The sequence below is a fragment of the Aquila chrysaetos genome, chromosome 11 (assembly GCF_900496995.4).
Source record: "Aquila chrysaetos chrysaetos chromosome 11, bAquChr1.4, whole genome shotgun sequence".
NCBI lineage: Eukaryota > Metazoa > Chordata > Aves > Accipitriformes > Accipitridae > Aquila > Aquila chrysaetos.
Window position 1 is genome coordinate 18,437,730 of NC_044014.1, and position 18,323 is coordinate 18,456,052.

General features: G+C 38.9%; 1 protein-coding gene across 4 annotated transcripts in view; it reads right to left on the reverse strand.

Annotated features, from left to right (window-relative positions):
• Nucleotides 1–17,953, reverse strand: part of IDE (insulin degrading enzyme) — a 71,888-nt gene extending 53,935 nt beyond the window's left edge. Inside the window, exons 1-5 of one of the 4 annotated variants that reach the window (XM_030029869.2) lie at nucleotides 17,874–17,953; nucleotides 6,247–6,431; nucleotides 4,602–4,809; nucleotides 3,614–3,783; nucleotides 244–366 (exon numbers count right to left, since the gene is read on the reverse strand). In XM_030029869.2, the coding sequence (XP_029885729.1) occupies nucleotides 244–366; nucleotides 3,614–3,783; nucleotides 4,602–4,809; nucleotides 6,247–6,406 (661 nt within the window). In that variant the 5' untranslated portion in view covers nucleotides 6,407–6,431; nucleotides 17,874–17,953. Of the gene's footprint in view, nucleotides 1–243; nucleotides 367–3,613; nucleotides 3,784–4,601; nucleotides 4,810–6,246; nucleotides 6,432–17,515; nucleotides 17,700–17,873 lie in introns of those variants that run through there. The other 3 variants (XM_030029870.2, XM_030029868.2, XM_030029867.2) reach the window with 3 other exon arrangements.
• Between the last annotated feature and the right edge of the window lie 370 nt (nucleotides 17,954–18,323).

Consider the following 18,323-nt stretch of genomic DNA (forward strand, 5'->3'; position numbering starts at 1 on the left):
CTGGTAACTTCATAATGGATTTAAAATTTTCAGCTTATTTTTTCTATTGTAAGCTTATAAACACATAAATGTATACATTGCAAGTTGCTTTGGAGACTTCACTAAACATAAAATTATGTTTGGTCAGTCTGTACAAGTTTTACTTTTTTTCTTTCCGTAGATTTTCAGACACTTGCATACACTTCATTTTCTCCAAACATAAATACATGTAGAGTCTTACTCAACCAACAGGACAAAACTCACCTCTTCCTAAGACACAAATAGCCATTAAATTTGATGAATAATAAGTAGAATGGAACTTCAATAGTTCTTGTCTTACATCTATCCCTTCTTTGGTTGGTCTGGTTTCCAGAGTGAGTTTGTTCCCTGTAACATTAAAAAAAAAAAAAAGTTAACAATATTTGATGTTTATGAATTTAGAAATCAAAAAGATAAATATAAATTAATAAATCTGCCTTCCTCCAGATGGATAGTAATTTTAAAAATAATTACAATCCATAATAACTAACTGGATCAATACTGTCTCAGCTTATCAGAGACAATAAATACTTCCACTCTCAATCTGCACGTTCCTAAAGAACTGAAGATGTTTTAGTCTTCCAAATTAATCTTTTTAATTTGAATGGGTTACTTCAAAGCAATGCAAGTAAGCCCAGGCTCTAATTCAGAAGGAGGAAAAGGTTTTCCTTTGGTACATTTGGAGTAGGTTTTACTCCCATATACACACTCCTGTCACAGGAATCACTGTGTGAAATTATCTGTGGCATTGTGTGCCACAAATTATAGACTATTAAATGAAATAAATAATTACTAGTTTACAAACATGATTTGTAAATTGTGACTGTTCACCTTCTGCTTCACAAACAGCTGCGCTGTAGCTGCAATAGAGGAACAGGACTAGAGAGGAAGAGAACTACAACTCTCCCTGAATAAGCCCATAAGCAGAAGATACCAAACTTTCTCCATTAAGTTATCCTCCTGTTAATTAGTGCAATCTTTACATCAACATCAAGCTTTCAATAATTTACTCTAAAGACATACTCCGTATTTATAGTCAAATCAGAACTCCTGTTTAGTAAAGGTAAGAACTTGAAACGACAGCAAAATTAGTTTACAAAGAGCACACTGGATTTTAATCAACTCCACTTTCCATTACTACATGGACACACAAAATGGTCAACAGAATCTACCGAGCAGAACTGCAAACTAATACTCTATCTGTTAACTTTGAGATCAGTAGCTCCCTCAAGCCACAGTCAGACCAGGTACAGAAGAGAACAAGGGATGAGAAGGAAAAATAAGGCAAGAAAATGTAGCAGAAAAGTTGACTTGTGTGTTTATCAGAAAAACAGCAAGAGAGAAAAGACTGGGAGAGGAGAGCATGCCTGCTACGCATATATGCCCAGTGCATAAATCCTACAATCACAGATATAAGTTAATACAAATCAATGAGGTAAAGTTAGATACATAAATAAGACAAGTATATTGTCCAGATGTTTGGTGATTACATACAAGTCTAATTACAACTGCAACAGTCAACATCATAGAGAGGCTGCCTGAAGCAATACATTGCTTTAATTTTCAAAGTTCACATGTGAGTAAAAGCAAGGATTCTTAATGACACCCAAAAAGGATAATTAGGTTATTATGTTTAAAAGATTTTGTCTATATTCATCACCATCTGCAGACAAATGAAATGCAGAAGTTTTAGATACCCCACTGTGTTTATTCCCACAGAATCAATACACAGGTTAAAATAAAATAATGTAACATAACATAAAGCTTTAGCTCATTAACTATGCTGTTACAGTACTGAAGTACATTAAGAGGCAACAATCAGAAGACACCTTGCAGATGTAGGAAAATGGACACTAGACAGTGCAGAAGTGCCTGGGAAAGTACTTGACACTACTGAGGGTACTGATGGAGAAGAATTACCATCATAGGCATTCATTCAGAAAGATGGGTGAAGGGTATCTGGGGACAAAATGCACATCCTAACAAGAAAACTGGAAGATTAAGGTGCATTTGTTTCTCTGGACAGACAAAGAATAATAGAAGGTTTCCTGGCAAAACAGGCTGCACAGCAACAGGGAGTGACCTGAAGCATCAAATGGAGTCATTCTTGTGTTCTGCTAGACTAACATCATCTCAGCTGGTCAAAAGGAAACAATATGAAGGATGCCAACTGCAATTGTCATGAAAACGGTATTACTGTTGTCATCTCTTTGGGTAAATAAAAACCATCAAAGCTGGGCTTTACTTCTGCAAAATCAGATCTACAGGAAGGCTATGGGCTATAATTTAATCTCAGAATCAGAGCCTAATCTAAGAACAGGTGAGTATGGCTATTGCTATTGAATTTGAGCACCTTTTGGGTATTCTCCCCATGAAAACATTTCACATGCGTCAGCTATAAAACCTTCTTAAATTGTAGAAAACTATTTCTGCAACTTCTGCTTATGTTTTCTGAGTGCTATATAAAAAATAAATGATCTCTTCAATAGCAGAGATTACAGAATATAATTTGGATGCTTGCCTGCTTATCAGTATGTAGTTCCCAAGACTTTATTTTCAAATTTACCTGTTTGAAGAATGCGGTTATAGTTTCCCTGTTTCAGACAGCCTCTCTTTATTGGTGAACAGAGCAATACATGCTCTTGCAGCAGCTGGCTACCAGCCCCTCAACTATGCCCTCCATCAACAGGTGCAAAAATATTCTTCTCTTTCTTGAGACAGAGGAAGAAACCAGTCCTTAAAGCCCATTATCTGCCCTCCTATCGTCCTACTGTACCCAATATTTGCATCAACTATTCATTCAGCAAACTGACCCAGCCACAAAACACATTCATGCTCAAGGATTAAACAGTGCAGTGCATGAATTAATAGCCCTGTTACTTTGACAGTTTCAAAAATAAATTCATGTAGAAAATAACATCTATGAAAAAAAAAATTTAAACTTCTGCCAAAGCATCAAACATTTGTGGTTTTGACCGCAACTATGGTATCCTACTTTAATGCTTTTTAAATTGAGGTTTTGGGGCGTTTAAATTGTTATAAAGCATTCTGTGAATAATAAAGCCTGAAAAAAAACTACAGCCATAAGATTGGGATTTCTCCAAAACTGTTTTATCTGTCCAGCTACTACTGTTGTGTTTTATGCTTAAGATTTTGTTTTTATATTCTTACTCTGCTGATCTTTCTGATTTGACCTAGTCACTGTCATCTAGTCCTAATGCAATACTAGTTAGCAAAAAGAGCATGTGGCTAAACAATTTAAACACAGTTCGTTCACTTTGTTATGCACAAAGACTTAACAGTACCAAATTATGACAAATCCAGTAATTGGAAAACAGCATTCACTGCAGTAATTATCAGAATCATAAAGGATGCTTCATCACTGTACTGCAAGTCTTGGATCACTCTGTTTCCTATGTTTTTGTCTAGCTCTGTTTGGGCTATGATGTGGAAAATGTGATAAAGCACCATGATAAACATGTATGGAGAGGAAAAAAAGGGAATTGTTTCAATCTGTCTTCAACAATTTTATATAAACAATAATACTATGTATGTTACACAACTCAAATGGATGGATAATTATATTCTGACAAACCTGTTCCAAATTTACTGAAGGGATGATTGGGGTTTCCAGTAGCCTTCTCCAACTGAAACAACCTCCAGGCATCATTCATCAGATTCTTCTCATGCTCAGAATCAACAGCATTCACTTCCCTGTCTTTGCAGCTTTCATCAAACAAAGGGCACAGGAAAAACTGGGCAAATCTAAACAGAAAAATTTTAATTCAAGTCAAGAGTACTGTACATAAATGGTAACAGAAAAGTATGAAGCTTGGTACCTCCTGAAAACAGCTGAATATATTATTTTTTTAATGCAGAACTTATAAATTCTGTAACAGTTTTGACACTGATTCACTGTATTTCTCAATTTCTTTATCTATAAACACAGATAACATATTCATCGTATAAGGTACTACAAGGATAAAGGACCTTGCATCATAATTCATACACTCAGAATTTCTACTGTTTTTGAAGTTTAGTTGCAAGAAGCTCTTAATCTCACAAATCAAATCAGTCTTGTCAGACATCCAGGGAAAATCCAAAGGGAAAATCCACTCTTTACCTCACTGACTACACACCTTTCAATTTCTGACCCCTCCCACAAAAGGCAGAGATTTCAGTGAGTTCCTTTTACTAAAGGCATCCTAATATATTTCTAGACTTCATCTTTCTTTTGCTATCAATGAAATAAGGATCCTATGGGAAGCATAGTATTTCATTATACAGTCAAGAGTATTTGCGTAACACATAAGTTCATGATCATATTCTGTGCCCCACCTTTCCAAAAATACTCAGTGTAAACACAGCTTTTGAACTTCAAAAATTCTGCCTCAGTTAAGAACTCTGCTAGCTGAAAAAATCTGAGCAAAACTTTTGAACTGAAAAATATCTGGTATCATTTTTAACAAAAGATAATGCTCTCAACTCTTTCTTTAATATCATAATGATTATCAAAAAAACTTTTACACAATTGCAAACAGCACTTATATAACAAAAAATGAAATATAAAAAAATGTGTTTACCTGTCTAGTGCACCTTCTAGATGTTCATGTGACACATCGAAGTAATAGTTGGTATGTTCTCCACTCGTGAAAGCATTTGAGCTCCCAGCATGCTCACTAAGAAATTGGCTATATTCATTCTCTTTTGGATATTTCTTTGTTCCCAGGAACAGCATATGCTCACAAAAATGACTAAGCCCAGCAATGTTGGGGGGATCAGACAAGGATCCTGTAGGAAGAAAAATTTCATGTAACCATTCACAAAAAGTAATACTAAAATGTTAAGTCTTTTAAAGTGCTTTATATTACAGTAAGTTTCCTTCTGGCAATTATATAAATTCTGTAGATATAAGTAGACACTTGTGCAGCTATCGTCAACTAAACTAAATCTTAAAAAAAAAAAAAAATTTAGAATGAGTAACTGAACCAATTAGTGTCTCAAATTGCCTCTCCAGATCAGCCTGCATTGCCTTATAGAGACAATTTTTCAATTCAATACCATGACTCATAATCTGTAAAGACCCAGCAGATCACAATGTTCTGACTTCTATACCTTGACTTTAATAACTGCACTGTGTTAAAAGGCAGCAATTGCCAACCACAATTAAGGAGGTATTTATCCTGTGGTTTACAGGACGAGTGATAACCTGTAATTGCCTGAACACAAGCAGCTATTGATGACCAGCTAGGAGGTGTGAAGGCAGAAAGATTAAAAAACAATAGTTATGTGCAAGAATGGAAGCCAGAAACATATAAGTTTGAGTCTAGTAGTCCTGCTTTGGAGTGTGCAACAATGCGCAATGGGAGTAGAGATGAAAGCAACAGATACATCTCCTCCAGTACATGTGCAGGAACTGGATGCTGCAGTTGGCTATTACTGTCATAGTACCTAACAAAAACACATTTGGGATCCTCTGAACTAGATAATGATTTGTGACAGCCATCTCCATTAATAAAAAAAGGCCAGAAGTTTTCAAAGTTACTCTACTACTTCTGTCCTAACACCAACAGCAGCAAGAGCTCCCAACTACAAACATGGCAAGAGGATGCTTAGGTAATGAGTAAGGATGCTTAGGTAATGTATACGTGCGTCATACTTTCCAAGCAACTGAGAAACTACACAAGCTTAAGAAATACCTCAGATACAAGAAAAGGTTTCCATTATTCCAAAGAGTCAAAGTAACCACCTTCCCCTTCTATTTCCAGTATTTCTGTTAGGACACTTAAGCATCATTGGAGTTAGGGAATGCCTCTCCAACTCCTCCAGCACTACAGCATTTTCTCACCTCTAGACATCAACAACTTAACATGAAAAAAAAAAAAAAAAAAAAAGTATGACATGACAAATGGAGCTGTCTGAAATAATTGCACTCACACCCGCCCCTTTTCTGCTTACAAAAGATCTTTCATAACACAAAACTTAATGGTTAAAAGAAGTCTTTCTACTGACTGAGCTACACTTGAGTAAACACAGAGTACAATAAGAGAATTTAATTAGCGCTAATAATTTTCAACTTGATGTGTCAAAGAATTAAACAAACTCTAAATTACAATAAAAGGCTAAGCTGCCAACTGGATACCACTCCTGTCAGTTTATTTGCAATTAGATACCAAAACTTAAAGCATTTTTATTAATGTCATAATGAATACAACATGCTTTAAATACCTATGTGCACATCAAGTGCTGCTGAAGATTTATCTGTGGTGGGGTCACTAATGAGAAGAGCTTTAATGCCATTTGCCAATTCCAGTCCACGATATTCTCGTTTATCCTCAGGCGATTTGATAATTTCATTTGTTATTCTCTTAATAGCTGGATTGTTCATTTTGTTGTTTGTCTCCTTCTGAAACCTTAAAGAAAAAAGAAGAAAATTCACTTACTATTTTTACTTAAAATAATTTTTACTTTTTTTACTTTTACTTTCACTTACTTATTTTTACTTACTGCTAATATTTTAATATTATGTTCGAGAATACTGGGCAATAGTGACAGCAAGAAATTTAGTTCTGTGCAAAACTCATAGAACTGGCCTAAAAGTATAGTTCAGATCCTGAGAGATACTGCTGTTAAAACAAACAAAAAAAAAAACCCACAGAAGACCAAAGAACATGATAAAACTCTAGATCACTATTGAATGTTTCAAGTTTCATACTAATGGTAATTAAAAAAAATAACTTAGTAAAGAAATATCATCCCCTTATTCAATTACGATAAAAATTAAACAAAATTAAGCATACATTGCTATGTCAAGTATACATTCAGGCTTCAGGAAAGTATTTCACGTGTCTGAATTCATGGTTATAGTATGAATGTTGTAACTTTGCAATTGTCGGATAAACAAAATTTTACTAATAAACCACTGGATTTGTACACTCAAGCAAGAAAGGGTGACACCATTTACAATGTTGCCATAAAAACACAAACACACTGCAGAATTGCTGTCATAAACAGGAACAGACTGTCTCACATGTTTAAACTTCTACTATTAGTTTAACAGACATGCTACAAGACATGTTTCTTTAATGGGACAATTTTGAAATGCTAAGAAACTAAGCGTGATTCTGAAATTATAAACTCTGGTTATTCCTTTTTTTTTTAAATGTCAAGGGAAAAGGTGAGACATTCAGACTTGGGTGTTTGGGGAGGTAGAGCGGAACTGCTTGGCTGCATGTTAAAAAACAAAACAAAACAAAACAAAACAAAAACCAAAAAACACCAACACAAAAAAATCCCAAACAGACCACACACACACAAAAAAGCAAACCCCAGAAAAGGGGAATCAGATAGCTATGCTCTGAGCCAATCACATGGTGTATTACTATATGTAACAGCCACTGAATTCTAACCCTGTTTTACAGGGAGGGTTTTAGAATGGGGCCTGTTAATATAGAATACTGTCATGGTTTAACCCCAGCCAGCAACTAAGCACCACACAGCTGCTCACTTACTCCCCCCACCCAGTGGGATGGGGGAGAGAATCGGAAGAAAAAAGGTAAAACTCCTGGGCTGAGATAAGAACACTTTAATAGAACAGAAAGGAAGAAACTAATAATTATAATAATAACAATAATAAAATTACAATAATAATAATAATAATAATACAAGGATTGGAACATACAAAACAAGTGATGCATAATGCAATTGCTCACCACTCACTGACCAATGCCCAGTTAGTTCCCGAGCAGCGATCCCCCTCCAGGCCAACTCCCCCCAGTTTATATATTGGGCATGACATCACATGGCATTGGAATATCCCTTTGGCCAGTTTGGGTCAGCTGCCCTGGCTGTGTCCCCTCCCAACTTCTTGTGCCCCTCCAGCCTTCTTGCTGGCTGGACATGAGAAGCTGAAAAATCCTTAACTTAGTCTAAACACAACAACAACTGAAAACATCAGTGTGTTATCAACATTCTTCTCATACTGAATCCAAGATATAACATTATACCAGCTACTAGGAAGAAAATTAACTCTATTGCAGACGAAACCAGAACAAATACCAACCAAACTCAATTTTTTCCTGTGGTGAAATGCTGCTTGCCATATTGCCAAGTAACTTACTACATGAGCTTCATTAGTCATTGCTGAACTAATTTCACTTACAAAGAAAACCAGATCCAAGTCTAACTCCCCACCACAACACATACACAGAGGCATGAGAAATTTTGTGTGGTCCTGTTGGTATCACATAGATAACAAGGAGTTTCACAGTATTTACTTTTCCATTTTCAGGTTGTATGGTTCAAGGAACTTCATCCAAGTTTTAAGACTACGTACAAGCTTTAAGACTGTATAGGATGTGGAACATCAAGGACTGCACAGTTCTCAACATACTTATTGTTTCAGGTCTTCAATCATGATATTTGAAATAACTCTCCAGCTAGCAAATCAAGTGCATACTCAATGTTACCAGATACACAACAAAAAACTTCAGAAAACAAAAACTCATTATATATTTTATTTACAGTTTAAAATTACAAATGAAAAAGGGAGTTAGCTAAGAAAATCTCCTTCCTAAAATACTGCATCATTCTCAAAATGGGAAGCAGTTCTGCGAGCTACTGTCCCTCTGGATTATCTCCTTCCCATTTATTCATGTGATTCTATGATATAAAAACAACAGCCAACTTGAAGCCAGCAGATGCACAGTCATCAGTGTTGGTGTTATATATTATAACGAGGCTGATAAAGAGCTCATTATTAACAGCATGTTAAGGATAGAAAGTTTATGAACGTAATGTCTACAGCAGAATCAGTGAAAAACAAGTGTTTCACAAACAGAAAATTAAGACTTTACCTGTAGCAGAGTGAAAGTTTGTCTAAGACTGGATTTATGCTTGAGGAAGGAGATAAATATGTAAACTGGAGAAGGTAATATTGTAAAAAAAAAAAAAAAAAGCAGTAAAGTAAGCATTAGATTGTTGAATACTTTTGAAAGAAGTAAAAGGATTACTTTGCAACTTTTAAGCAGACTTAAGTTATAACACGCCCTTATATGAAAGAAAGCAAAATTACAAACAGGAATTATAATTCAAATAAAAAAAAAAGAAGCCGAGTACAGAAAGCATCAATGAATAATCAGAATCTGAATGTCTCTAAGCAAAAGACATAAACAATATGAAGTAACTTTAAAAAAGTTGAAACCTGAAAGGAGGTTGTAGTGAGGTGGGTGCTGGTCTCTTCTGTCAGGTGGCTGGAGATAGAACGAGAGGAAATGGCCTCAAGTTGCACCAGGGGAGGTTTAGGTTGGATATTAGGAAAAATTTCTTTACTGAAAGGGTTGTCAGGTATTGGAACAGGCTGCCCAGGGAAGTGGTTGAGTCACCATCCCTGGAGGTATTCAAAAAGCGCATAGATAAGGCACTTCAGAACATGGTTTAGTGGGCATGGTTGATGGTTGGACTTGATCTTAAAGGTCTTTTCCAACCTAAATGATTCCATGATTCTATAAAATGTGCAGCTCAATGCATTTTAGAAAGAAACACTTCCACTAGTAAAACATGGTTCTCGTGCTATGAACTTGAAATGAAAGTGCAGTCAAACATAATCACTAAACAGTAACTGAAATGCTGAATTTAAATTTAAATGTCTACACTCTCATTTAAACCTGTCATTTATCCACTAGTTTAACCCTGCACTCAGGCTAATCCTGCTTGGAATATCCATGGGCTTCCTTCCTCTGCAAAAATGCAGACACCATTCAAAACCAAAGATACTCCAAGTACGGCAACATCTATGTTGCTCTGTATCAACAACACTGATATAATCCATGCTTATGATTTAAAAAATGCCTCCTTGTTCAAAGTTCAGTCTCCTAAGTAGAAATATTCCACTAAGCTTAAGATACTGTGTAAAATTCATTAAGTGAGAATAGATACTACTATTCATAGATGAAACTATGAAACAGAAGCTGCTGTTAATTGTATTTCACTTGCACACAATTCTATTGGACTGACAAGTATGTAGGAGAGCAAGCAGATCTCTGAATCCCCTGATTTCGCCTCTGTTAAAGAACACTTATCACTTGGTTTTCAGCTAAAACATTCCATCTCATTAAGATACTAGTTGCTTATCATGAGATGCATATATACTATAAACCTCTCAAGTTGGTTTTCTTTTTAACGTTACACAATTTCCTTGTCATCTGATATCTCCCTGTTATTTCTACACCACATCAAGTCACAGAACTTTACTCTTTGTTCAGATGACTCATCTTTCCAATGTGATTCATCAAATTACGCAGCTTCTGTGAAATCTTATGAGATTTCAATTGATGTCTTGTGAAGCTGTACACCTCCATTTCATTCTATTATCATTCCCTACTTCTGCCTCCTTCATAGGCTACCTCCAGCTTGGCAGTAATTAAGCCTTCAAACCAAGGACTTAAACTTGTATCTCTGTCTTCATTGTTACTTCAATGGGCGTTGTGAATACAACATTCTCTTCAACTTCAAATGGGTCTGCATGATTAACCCACAATTATTTCCCTGCAAACTAAACTGTAGTACCAGACAACTCATATAAAAGCAAGAGCAGATCAACTATGCAATATTCCTGGAAGGTAACGTGTCAAAAGACCGATAGTCTCCTGCTTAAGTACCGCTCTTCCTGGTGCTATGTTACTACAATACAATAGCTAGAAAAGAAAGTTTCACTTAAGATACAAGTACTTATACAATGACTTTTTCTTAAGGAGTAAACTGTAAGATATTAAACATTCCCTCACATGACTGCTTTTCTGTGCAACTTTTAAGTTCTCTAAGTGCAATTGCTTTATAACAATACCATGTTCCATTCTTTCACACAAGAATCCTAAAACACTACAAATCACTTTTTGACAATAGAACTGCTTTTGGCCATAGGAAAAAAAAGTAATGGAAACAGAAAGAATTCTATATTTCTTGTATTTTTTTGAGAAGTAGCTTAATTCTTAAAGTTGCTTTCAGACACTGTCCTGAAGTACCATGTGCTATATCTACTTGCTATGCTGTCATTACAGTGAGCATTGAATGCTGATGGTCAATAGCAAAGAAATTAATGCACAAACTAGATACTATGTTTATTGCAGAGCTACTATCCTAACAAAAACGTCATTAAAAGAAATATTGTCCTACTATTTTCACAGAACAGAAGCAACAGAGAAAGACCCCATAAAGCAAAGACAGTGGGAACAAATACAAAGCATTACTGTGGCAGTGGGAATTCTTCCACTGGCTCAAAAATTACAGGTGGCAAGATTACAGAGCTAGAAAGAAAAGAATGGGGATGTTTGAACTGAGAGCAGTGTCCCTATTCAGTGACTAGGAAATATTAAATGTTCCTTCCTCCTCATCAAAATTACTTCACTTGCAGAAGAAAAGTATCAGTTACAACAGATGCTGAATTTTAAACTATAACACTCTGAAGTAAAATTATATTCTGTTCTTTGAGGCCCCATTTTTGTAATGATTTCCAGGCAGGCAGTCCCTTGGAACCAGCGAGGCTCTCTGGGGATGCCAGGTTCCACCTGCAAACAGAGTATTACAAAGTGGGTTTAAGTGATATATGATTCTGCCTAACTATTTTAATCTTTCAAAGCTATTTTAGTAAACTTACTTTAATTAAAAATTAGCCAGTGTAGTCAAACCTAAGTTCAATGTTTGAACAATTAAAGGACCATATTTGAAAACCAATTAACAGAAACTCCTGAGGGTTGCTTCAATGCAAGAATGTAACTAGCTCATAAAAATATGACCCCCAAAGCACAAACTCCAAAGTGCTTTTCAACATTTTTTTGCCAGGATTGGCTGCACATATTTAACTCAAATGCTGGTACATAGGTCTGAGCCAGATGAATGGCTATAAACACTAATCAGCTCGATGTAACCAGATGAATGGCAACAGTTACCAGCTCAGTAGATTTTGGTGCTTGCTTTCAATTTATACCGGTTGTCTTAAAATTTGGGGTTTGCTTGAAGCTTTTATGCAACTGAACCCAAATTACTTCTATGGACACACCTGTGGGTATTGCAACATGCTCACTTTAAGTCTACACTTGTACATACTAGGATCTGAATTGCTCCTTGTTTTCAACTCATGTTTCATCTGCCTTGAATACACTTGATAAGTTATGCTGCCTGCAATACAATTGTTATTGAAGTCCTAACTGTGTCTTTGAAACTATACAAAGACCACAGTAATGTTCAATCTCACATTTTGCAACTGTTCCAAGTTCTGTGTTTTATTTATATCCATTTCTTTTTAGGTTTGAGGGGGTTTTTTAATTCCAAATTTAATTGCCTGCCATTTACCAGAGTGAAGTGAAACCTCTGTCGAGCCAAAACCTCTCTCTGTCCTGCAAGGGAGCTACCATTGATAATGTGTTCTCTGTATTATTTACTAATCCATCTTGGTTTACAGTTCTTAGTAACTTACATGAAGATTTCTTCAGCTGCCAAAGCCTGGAGTGAAAGAAGTGCTGTGTGCTTCAGCACGAGGCCCGGTGATACAGAACTACCGGCCAGTTTTCTCACCTCTCTTACAGGGATGATAGCACTGAATCGAGCACTCTGGAGGAGTCCATGAACTTCTTCAGTTGCAAGCTCGTGGCTTTGCAACAATAAAATAAATCCCCATTCTTCTACAGGTCTTCACCCGTCCTCTTTGTCTCTTGCACCTACCTCTCCTCACGACAGCAGTAGAATTCGATGGCATTGTGACATCTTTGTATGTATAACAGTGATGTTACCAGTAAGTTAATCAATAATCTACCTCCTCTCTTAACTTCTCAATTCAATTGTATGCTATAATTAAAAATTATTTTTTAGACTAAACTGTAGGTAGTACAGGTTTTTTCCTAAAATCAGACAAATTTTTTTACTAAGTTCTGTTACCAAGAATGTAATAAAAAAAAAAAAAATGGAGCAGAGAAAGAGTAATCTCAAAAAAACCCCCAAAACCAAACCAAACCAAAATAAATTAAATCAACTCAGGTGACCATTACCATAAAGGATACTTCAGGAGACTATCCATAACTCTTTCGGGTTACAGGTTCATCAGTAGACAAACCTAGCAATCCTTCTTTTACATATTTAGAGACAAAAACAGTTCACATTATTCAACATCCATAAAGCATCGATATTCTGTGAATTTACTTGTCACGAAGCTAGAGAACGTATAAGATCCCAACACATTCCTGATGCTGATTTAAATAAATCTGATCGCATACATAGGCAGATAGACTGCATAAGTAGATAAACTGCTCAAAATGTTAACGTGTTTTATCACTTTTAAACTCATCAGGAATTCAGCATATTACTTCATACACAAAAGCTCCAACTACAAAGACCCACAAAGATTTAATCAGTGCTACCAAGTTATTTAGAACAACTAATCATGCCAAATCAGGCAAGTTTGAAGATGATGAATATTTATAAGGCTTTGTTATGTAGTTCATTTTGAAGAAATTCTGAAGTCTTGCTACAATTAAAGCATTTTCAGAACTTCAGTCTCCAGCTTTCTGCCAAGTCTGTAACTGACTCGGAAAATTCCCTCCTAATGATGGTGGCCAGGGCAGATGCCTGCCTTGCTCTCATTCCCAGAAGGGTCCAGCTTCTACAGCTTCTAGATCACAGCAGTAAAACTTGGTCTGCCACAGGTTTCACTGCCAACCTGACAGCAGAAACACTGGTGCTACACACCAGCATACGGGAATTACCAGTGGCATTAATGAGACAATACCACGTGTGAACTTGGCAAAAACAAGGGCCCTGGTAGCTTCACATGTAAGATCAGGCCCCAGCTGAGTAACTGGTCCAAGCAGTAAAACGATGTGTGTTTTCAACAGTCTTGTGTTGGTCAAACAGGATGGGACATAAAATCAAGACACCATAAAGCTAATTTACTGCCCTAAAACTACATTCCTTAACTTGACAATTCCACAGTTTCCAAAGCACTGTGTAAAAAAAGTCCAAAAAAAAGCAGGTTTTTATACAATCTGATGTCAGACACAGCAATAAAGGATAACAAATTTTTTAAAATTTCTACATCACTTCAGCTCACTTCTCCTCTCTCCTCAAAAATTGCTCCAAACAATTCATAAAAAACACACCCTCCAAGGGTAAACAAGTTTTATTCAGGTTCACCAGAAATATAAGACACTTAGCACTTCTTTGCTTTGATTTTTTACAAGACTACTTAAAATTAAGCAAATTCCAAAAGGGTTTTGAAGCCTTTCATTACTTGAAAGATTGGTTCTTTTTTAAATTTAAGTAAAATTACCTGGTTTTACTCTTTAGATGATATGATGATATAGGATCTTCAGAAAGATTTCACAAATCTGGCATAGTATTTCGGCTTGCATCGTTATTTTCATCAGTCTCAAACTGCATGCTAAGAACAAGACTGATAAGACTAGTTTCTGCATTACATGACCAACTGCTTGAAAATATATTTTCCTCATTTTCTTCAGAAATGTACTCATTAATTCAATTAATTGCTTTATGCATTGAATACTTGCAAGCGAGTGGTTCTCATTCTCTCTTCCTCCCTCCCTGACATTTTTCCTCCACAACCTTACAGCTGCAGGGCTTGGTCCACAACCACAGTGCAGTAGTGGTGTCTAGCAGATGGCCCTGCACACGCTAGGAAACATAAACTGGACGCTACAGGAGGGACCTCTAACTGTATTTTGATGTGTATTTCATACATTTTATCTGCAAGTAGCACATCAGATTGCCCGAGACTCTTTGTAAAGCCAACTCACTTAACACTTTATGCTACCATCTGTCTCATACCCTCAAAAAAAAAAAAACTTGTGAGGTCTGAATTAAAAAAACAAGATGAGAGTAAAACTTTAGTTATACTGCATAACAAGAAATACACAGAAAGATGAGAGAACTGGCAAGAAAAATCTGATCTAGCAACAAAAACAGAACTTCAGGATTCTGAATCATGAAAAGTACTGTATAATCCCACGTTAAAAACAATTGCTTATCTAACACTAGAGCTTTGACATAACCAACAGACCTATAATAACGAGCAATTTACAAGAGTCAGCGGTGTGTTTCAACAAAGGAAATCCTGGCTGTTTACCTATTTTGTATTTTAGTTTTTATGATTTTGGACAATTCAATTCTAGTTCCACTGTTAACGCTGTAAGTAAACTCTCAACTCTACAGCATTTTTTCCCATTTCAATTTTTCAGGCAAGCTATAGTTCTGACTCATTCTAAAAACAAGTTGCAGAATGTCAGATCTAAACAGAAAGCTATAGTGAAGCAACTTTCAAACAAACTCCACCAAAAATCACCTTGTTACATATATACAGTGCTACCTCATAAGCATATTTTATCAACTTAGAGACATCATAAAAGCTGAGAACATAAAGATGCTCATTGACAGACCATGCATATACAAATACATAACTAGACACAAAACTGATTAAATCAATTCCTCTACAGACATTTTTATTACAAACTTTTTGATTCCTATCTTGTTAAAAGATGAATATATCAAAATTATTACGAAAGCGTCTAATACAATAGAATTAATATATCAAAAATATCAACCCAACATGTGATCTGTCAAATTGTCTGATAGTATTTTTAGTAAATGACTTCTACAATAACCTGCAATGACCCCTAGCTAGGAGCCTAACACCTTCCAGTTCAGTGAAACACCAAAGGAACTTTTTGTCCCTGCTCTCTTTCTTCTTCTGGACCTAACATGGTAGGGAACTGCTTTTGTATTCATGTACAAAATCAGTTATATCCTTGACAGTTTGATCAAATTCCCAAAGGTACTGTTTCATCTCAGGGATTAACCCACAGCCTTACAAGCAACTGAAGACAGAAGGGAGAGAGTGAGAAAAAAAAGCATGCAAACATGAACCCTTCTAGGGACTTCCCAACTAGAATAGATAATTTCAATGCTGTACATGAGATGAAAAGGAGGAGATAAGAAGTTCTAACTGAGAAATGATCTTGCTACCTGACGTGCAGATGAAGGTTAAAAATTATATAAGAAAAAGTTAAAGCTGAAAAAAAGGTGAAAGTATGAACAAAAACCAGAAATGGAAACAGGGAACATGTAATGGAAAAAGATTCTTAATTTTCACGTTTGCCATCTTAAAAAAAATCATCACATGAAAGCACTATGCCTGCTCTCATTTCATTATTATTTATGTAAATCCTAATTCACAATTAAAATTCAACGGATGATTAAATCATGGTTGTAGGCAGTACGAAAACACAACAGGCCTACTCACATATATAAAATTAAGTCCAAATACTGCATATATTCACATGCTTAAAGAGGAGTAATCCAGCAGGAGAAACTACAGCCTGAGAAAAGCATTGGCTCCGAATATACATTGTGGATTACCTTTACAATACTGAAGCATACATAGCAATTACAAACAGTAACGGTGCATCCGAATTTTGACACACAAGCATTGACAGCATGAGTCATCATAACTCACTTTTTTTCCCCCCGAAAGATGCTACTTTTGACGTCTCTTAGTTTTCCAGTGTTAAATATAGGTTTTGCTATTAAGATAACAGATACAGTGTTAAAGAAAGAAAGAAAACAACTTAGCCTCTTTCCCTCACCCAGCTCCCTTCCTGAAAAAACTTTGCCGAGTTGTTACGCAGTTTAATTTGCCCCTAAAGTGAGCCATGCCAACCTCCCGGCCGCTCCTCTCTCGATCGAGGTTACTTACTGTCTCTACTGGAACTGGTAACACACACACACACACAAAGCCAAGACCCACACAATGCCAGTACTAGACAGCTCGTCACAAACTGAAGAGGCTGCTCCCATCAACTTTGTGTAACTCTGATAGCAGTTTCTTTTTAAAGAATGTAAGCAATTTTTAAAATATTTATGGCTTAGGAAGACATGGCAAGTTAAGCAACATGAAAATTCCATTGTTTGGGGTTTTTTTTTGGGGGGGGGGGGAAGGACACCAACAAAGCAAGCCCACCGGGCAACTAAAGCCGCGCCATAGCCGTACGGCTGATGACCGAGCCTGCTTTGTCAACGGAGGTGCAGTTGGAGACACACGAGCGCGGCAACCCCGCCGCACACCGGGCTCTCCCGGGCAGGCCCTGCCGGGGGCGGGCAGGACAGGACGCAGGCCTCCCCGGCACACGCGGGCCCGCCGTCCCCGGCTCCCCCACCGCTTCCCCCCCCCAGAGGGCTTCGCCGCCAGCCCCGCGTTTCCGCGGCCGCGGGCCGAGCTCCCCTGGCTCCCCACAGACTCCGGCGGTGAAGCCGCACTCGGGGCAGGGCGGGCACTCCCCTGGGCGCACAAGGTGCCCCCGCCACCAGCCGCGCCGCCACCTCTTACGCGACGCAGCGAGGCACGGGAGCGGACCTCCGACCTCACGGTGCCGGGACACGGGGGCCTGCCCCAGCCCGCCCGCCCCGGCCCCCGCCGCGGCCCCCGCCGCACACGCACCGTACCCGGGAAAGCTGCGCCGCCGGCACTGAGGGAAAAACCGGGAGGCCGGGACGGCCCAGGGGCGCGCTGAGCGCAGCAGAGCCCGCCTCAGCACAGGAAGCAGCCGCTGCCGCATATCCCGGCCCCGCCGCCAGCCCCCGGCCTCTCCCCGCCGCCGCTGCCGCCCAGCCCCGGCCCGGCTCCGCTCGCCTCAGCACGCGCCCCTCCCCGGCGCCGCGGCCGGCGGCGGCGCCATCTTCTCCGCCCGCCTCCCCTCGCCGCCTGGCCAATCCCTCCCCGGCGCCCTCGGGGTCCCGTCCGCCCTCCTCGCCCGGCGGGGCCGCCGCCACCGCGCCCGGCCTAGCGGAGCTCGTACCTGAGGGTGCGGGAGGCTGCCTCTGCTGCCGGGAGGGCCGGGGCTGCGGCTGTGGCTGGGGAGGGGGCAGCGGGGCCTCTGGGAGGAGGCGGAGGCGGTGGAGGGGGTGGGTGGCTGGGCGGGGAGCCGGGGCGACACTCGTCGCGGCGGGGTGGGGGGCGGGGGGGGGCCGGGGAGCCGCGCCCGGCGGAGGCGGACGGGGTTGCGGCGAGAAGGGCACCGGGGCGGCCCCGCCGCGTCGCGGGGCTGGGCTGCGCCCGCGAAGGGACCGCGTTGCGGCCCGGCGCGGAGGGAGCGGCCCGCCCGCTTTCTGGTGGCCGGGCTCCGCGTCCCTGCCGGCGAAAGCCAAGACAAAAGGTAATTAGACGCCTCGTAATTTGAGTACAGTGGGTGCGGTGCCGTCCTGAGTGGCAGAGATTTCAGATCTCCCAGTGCAGCGGGTGTCAAAAT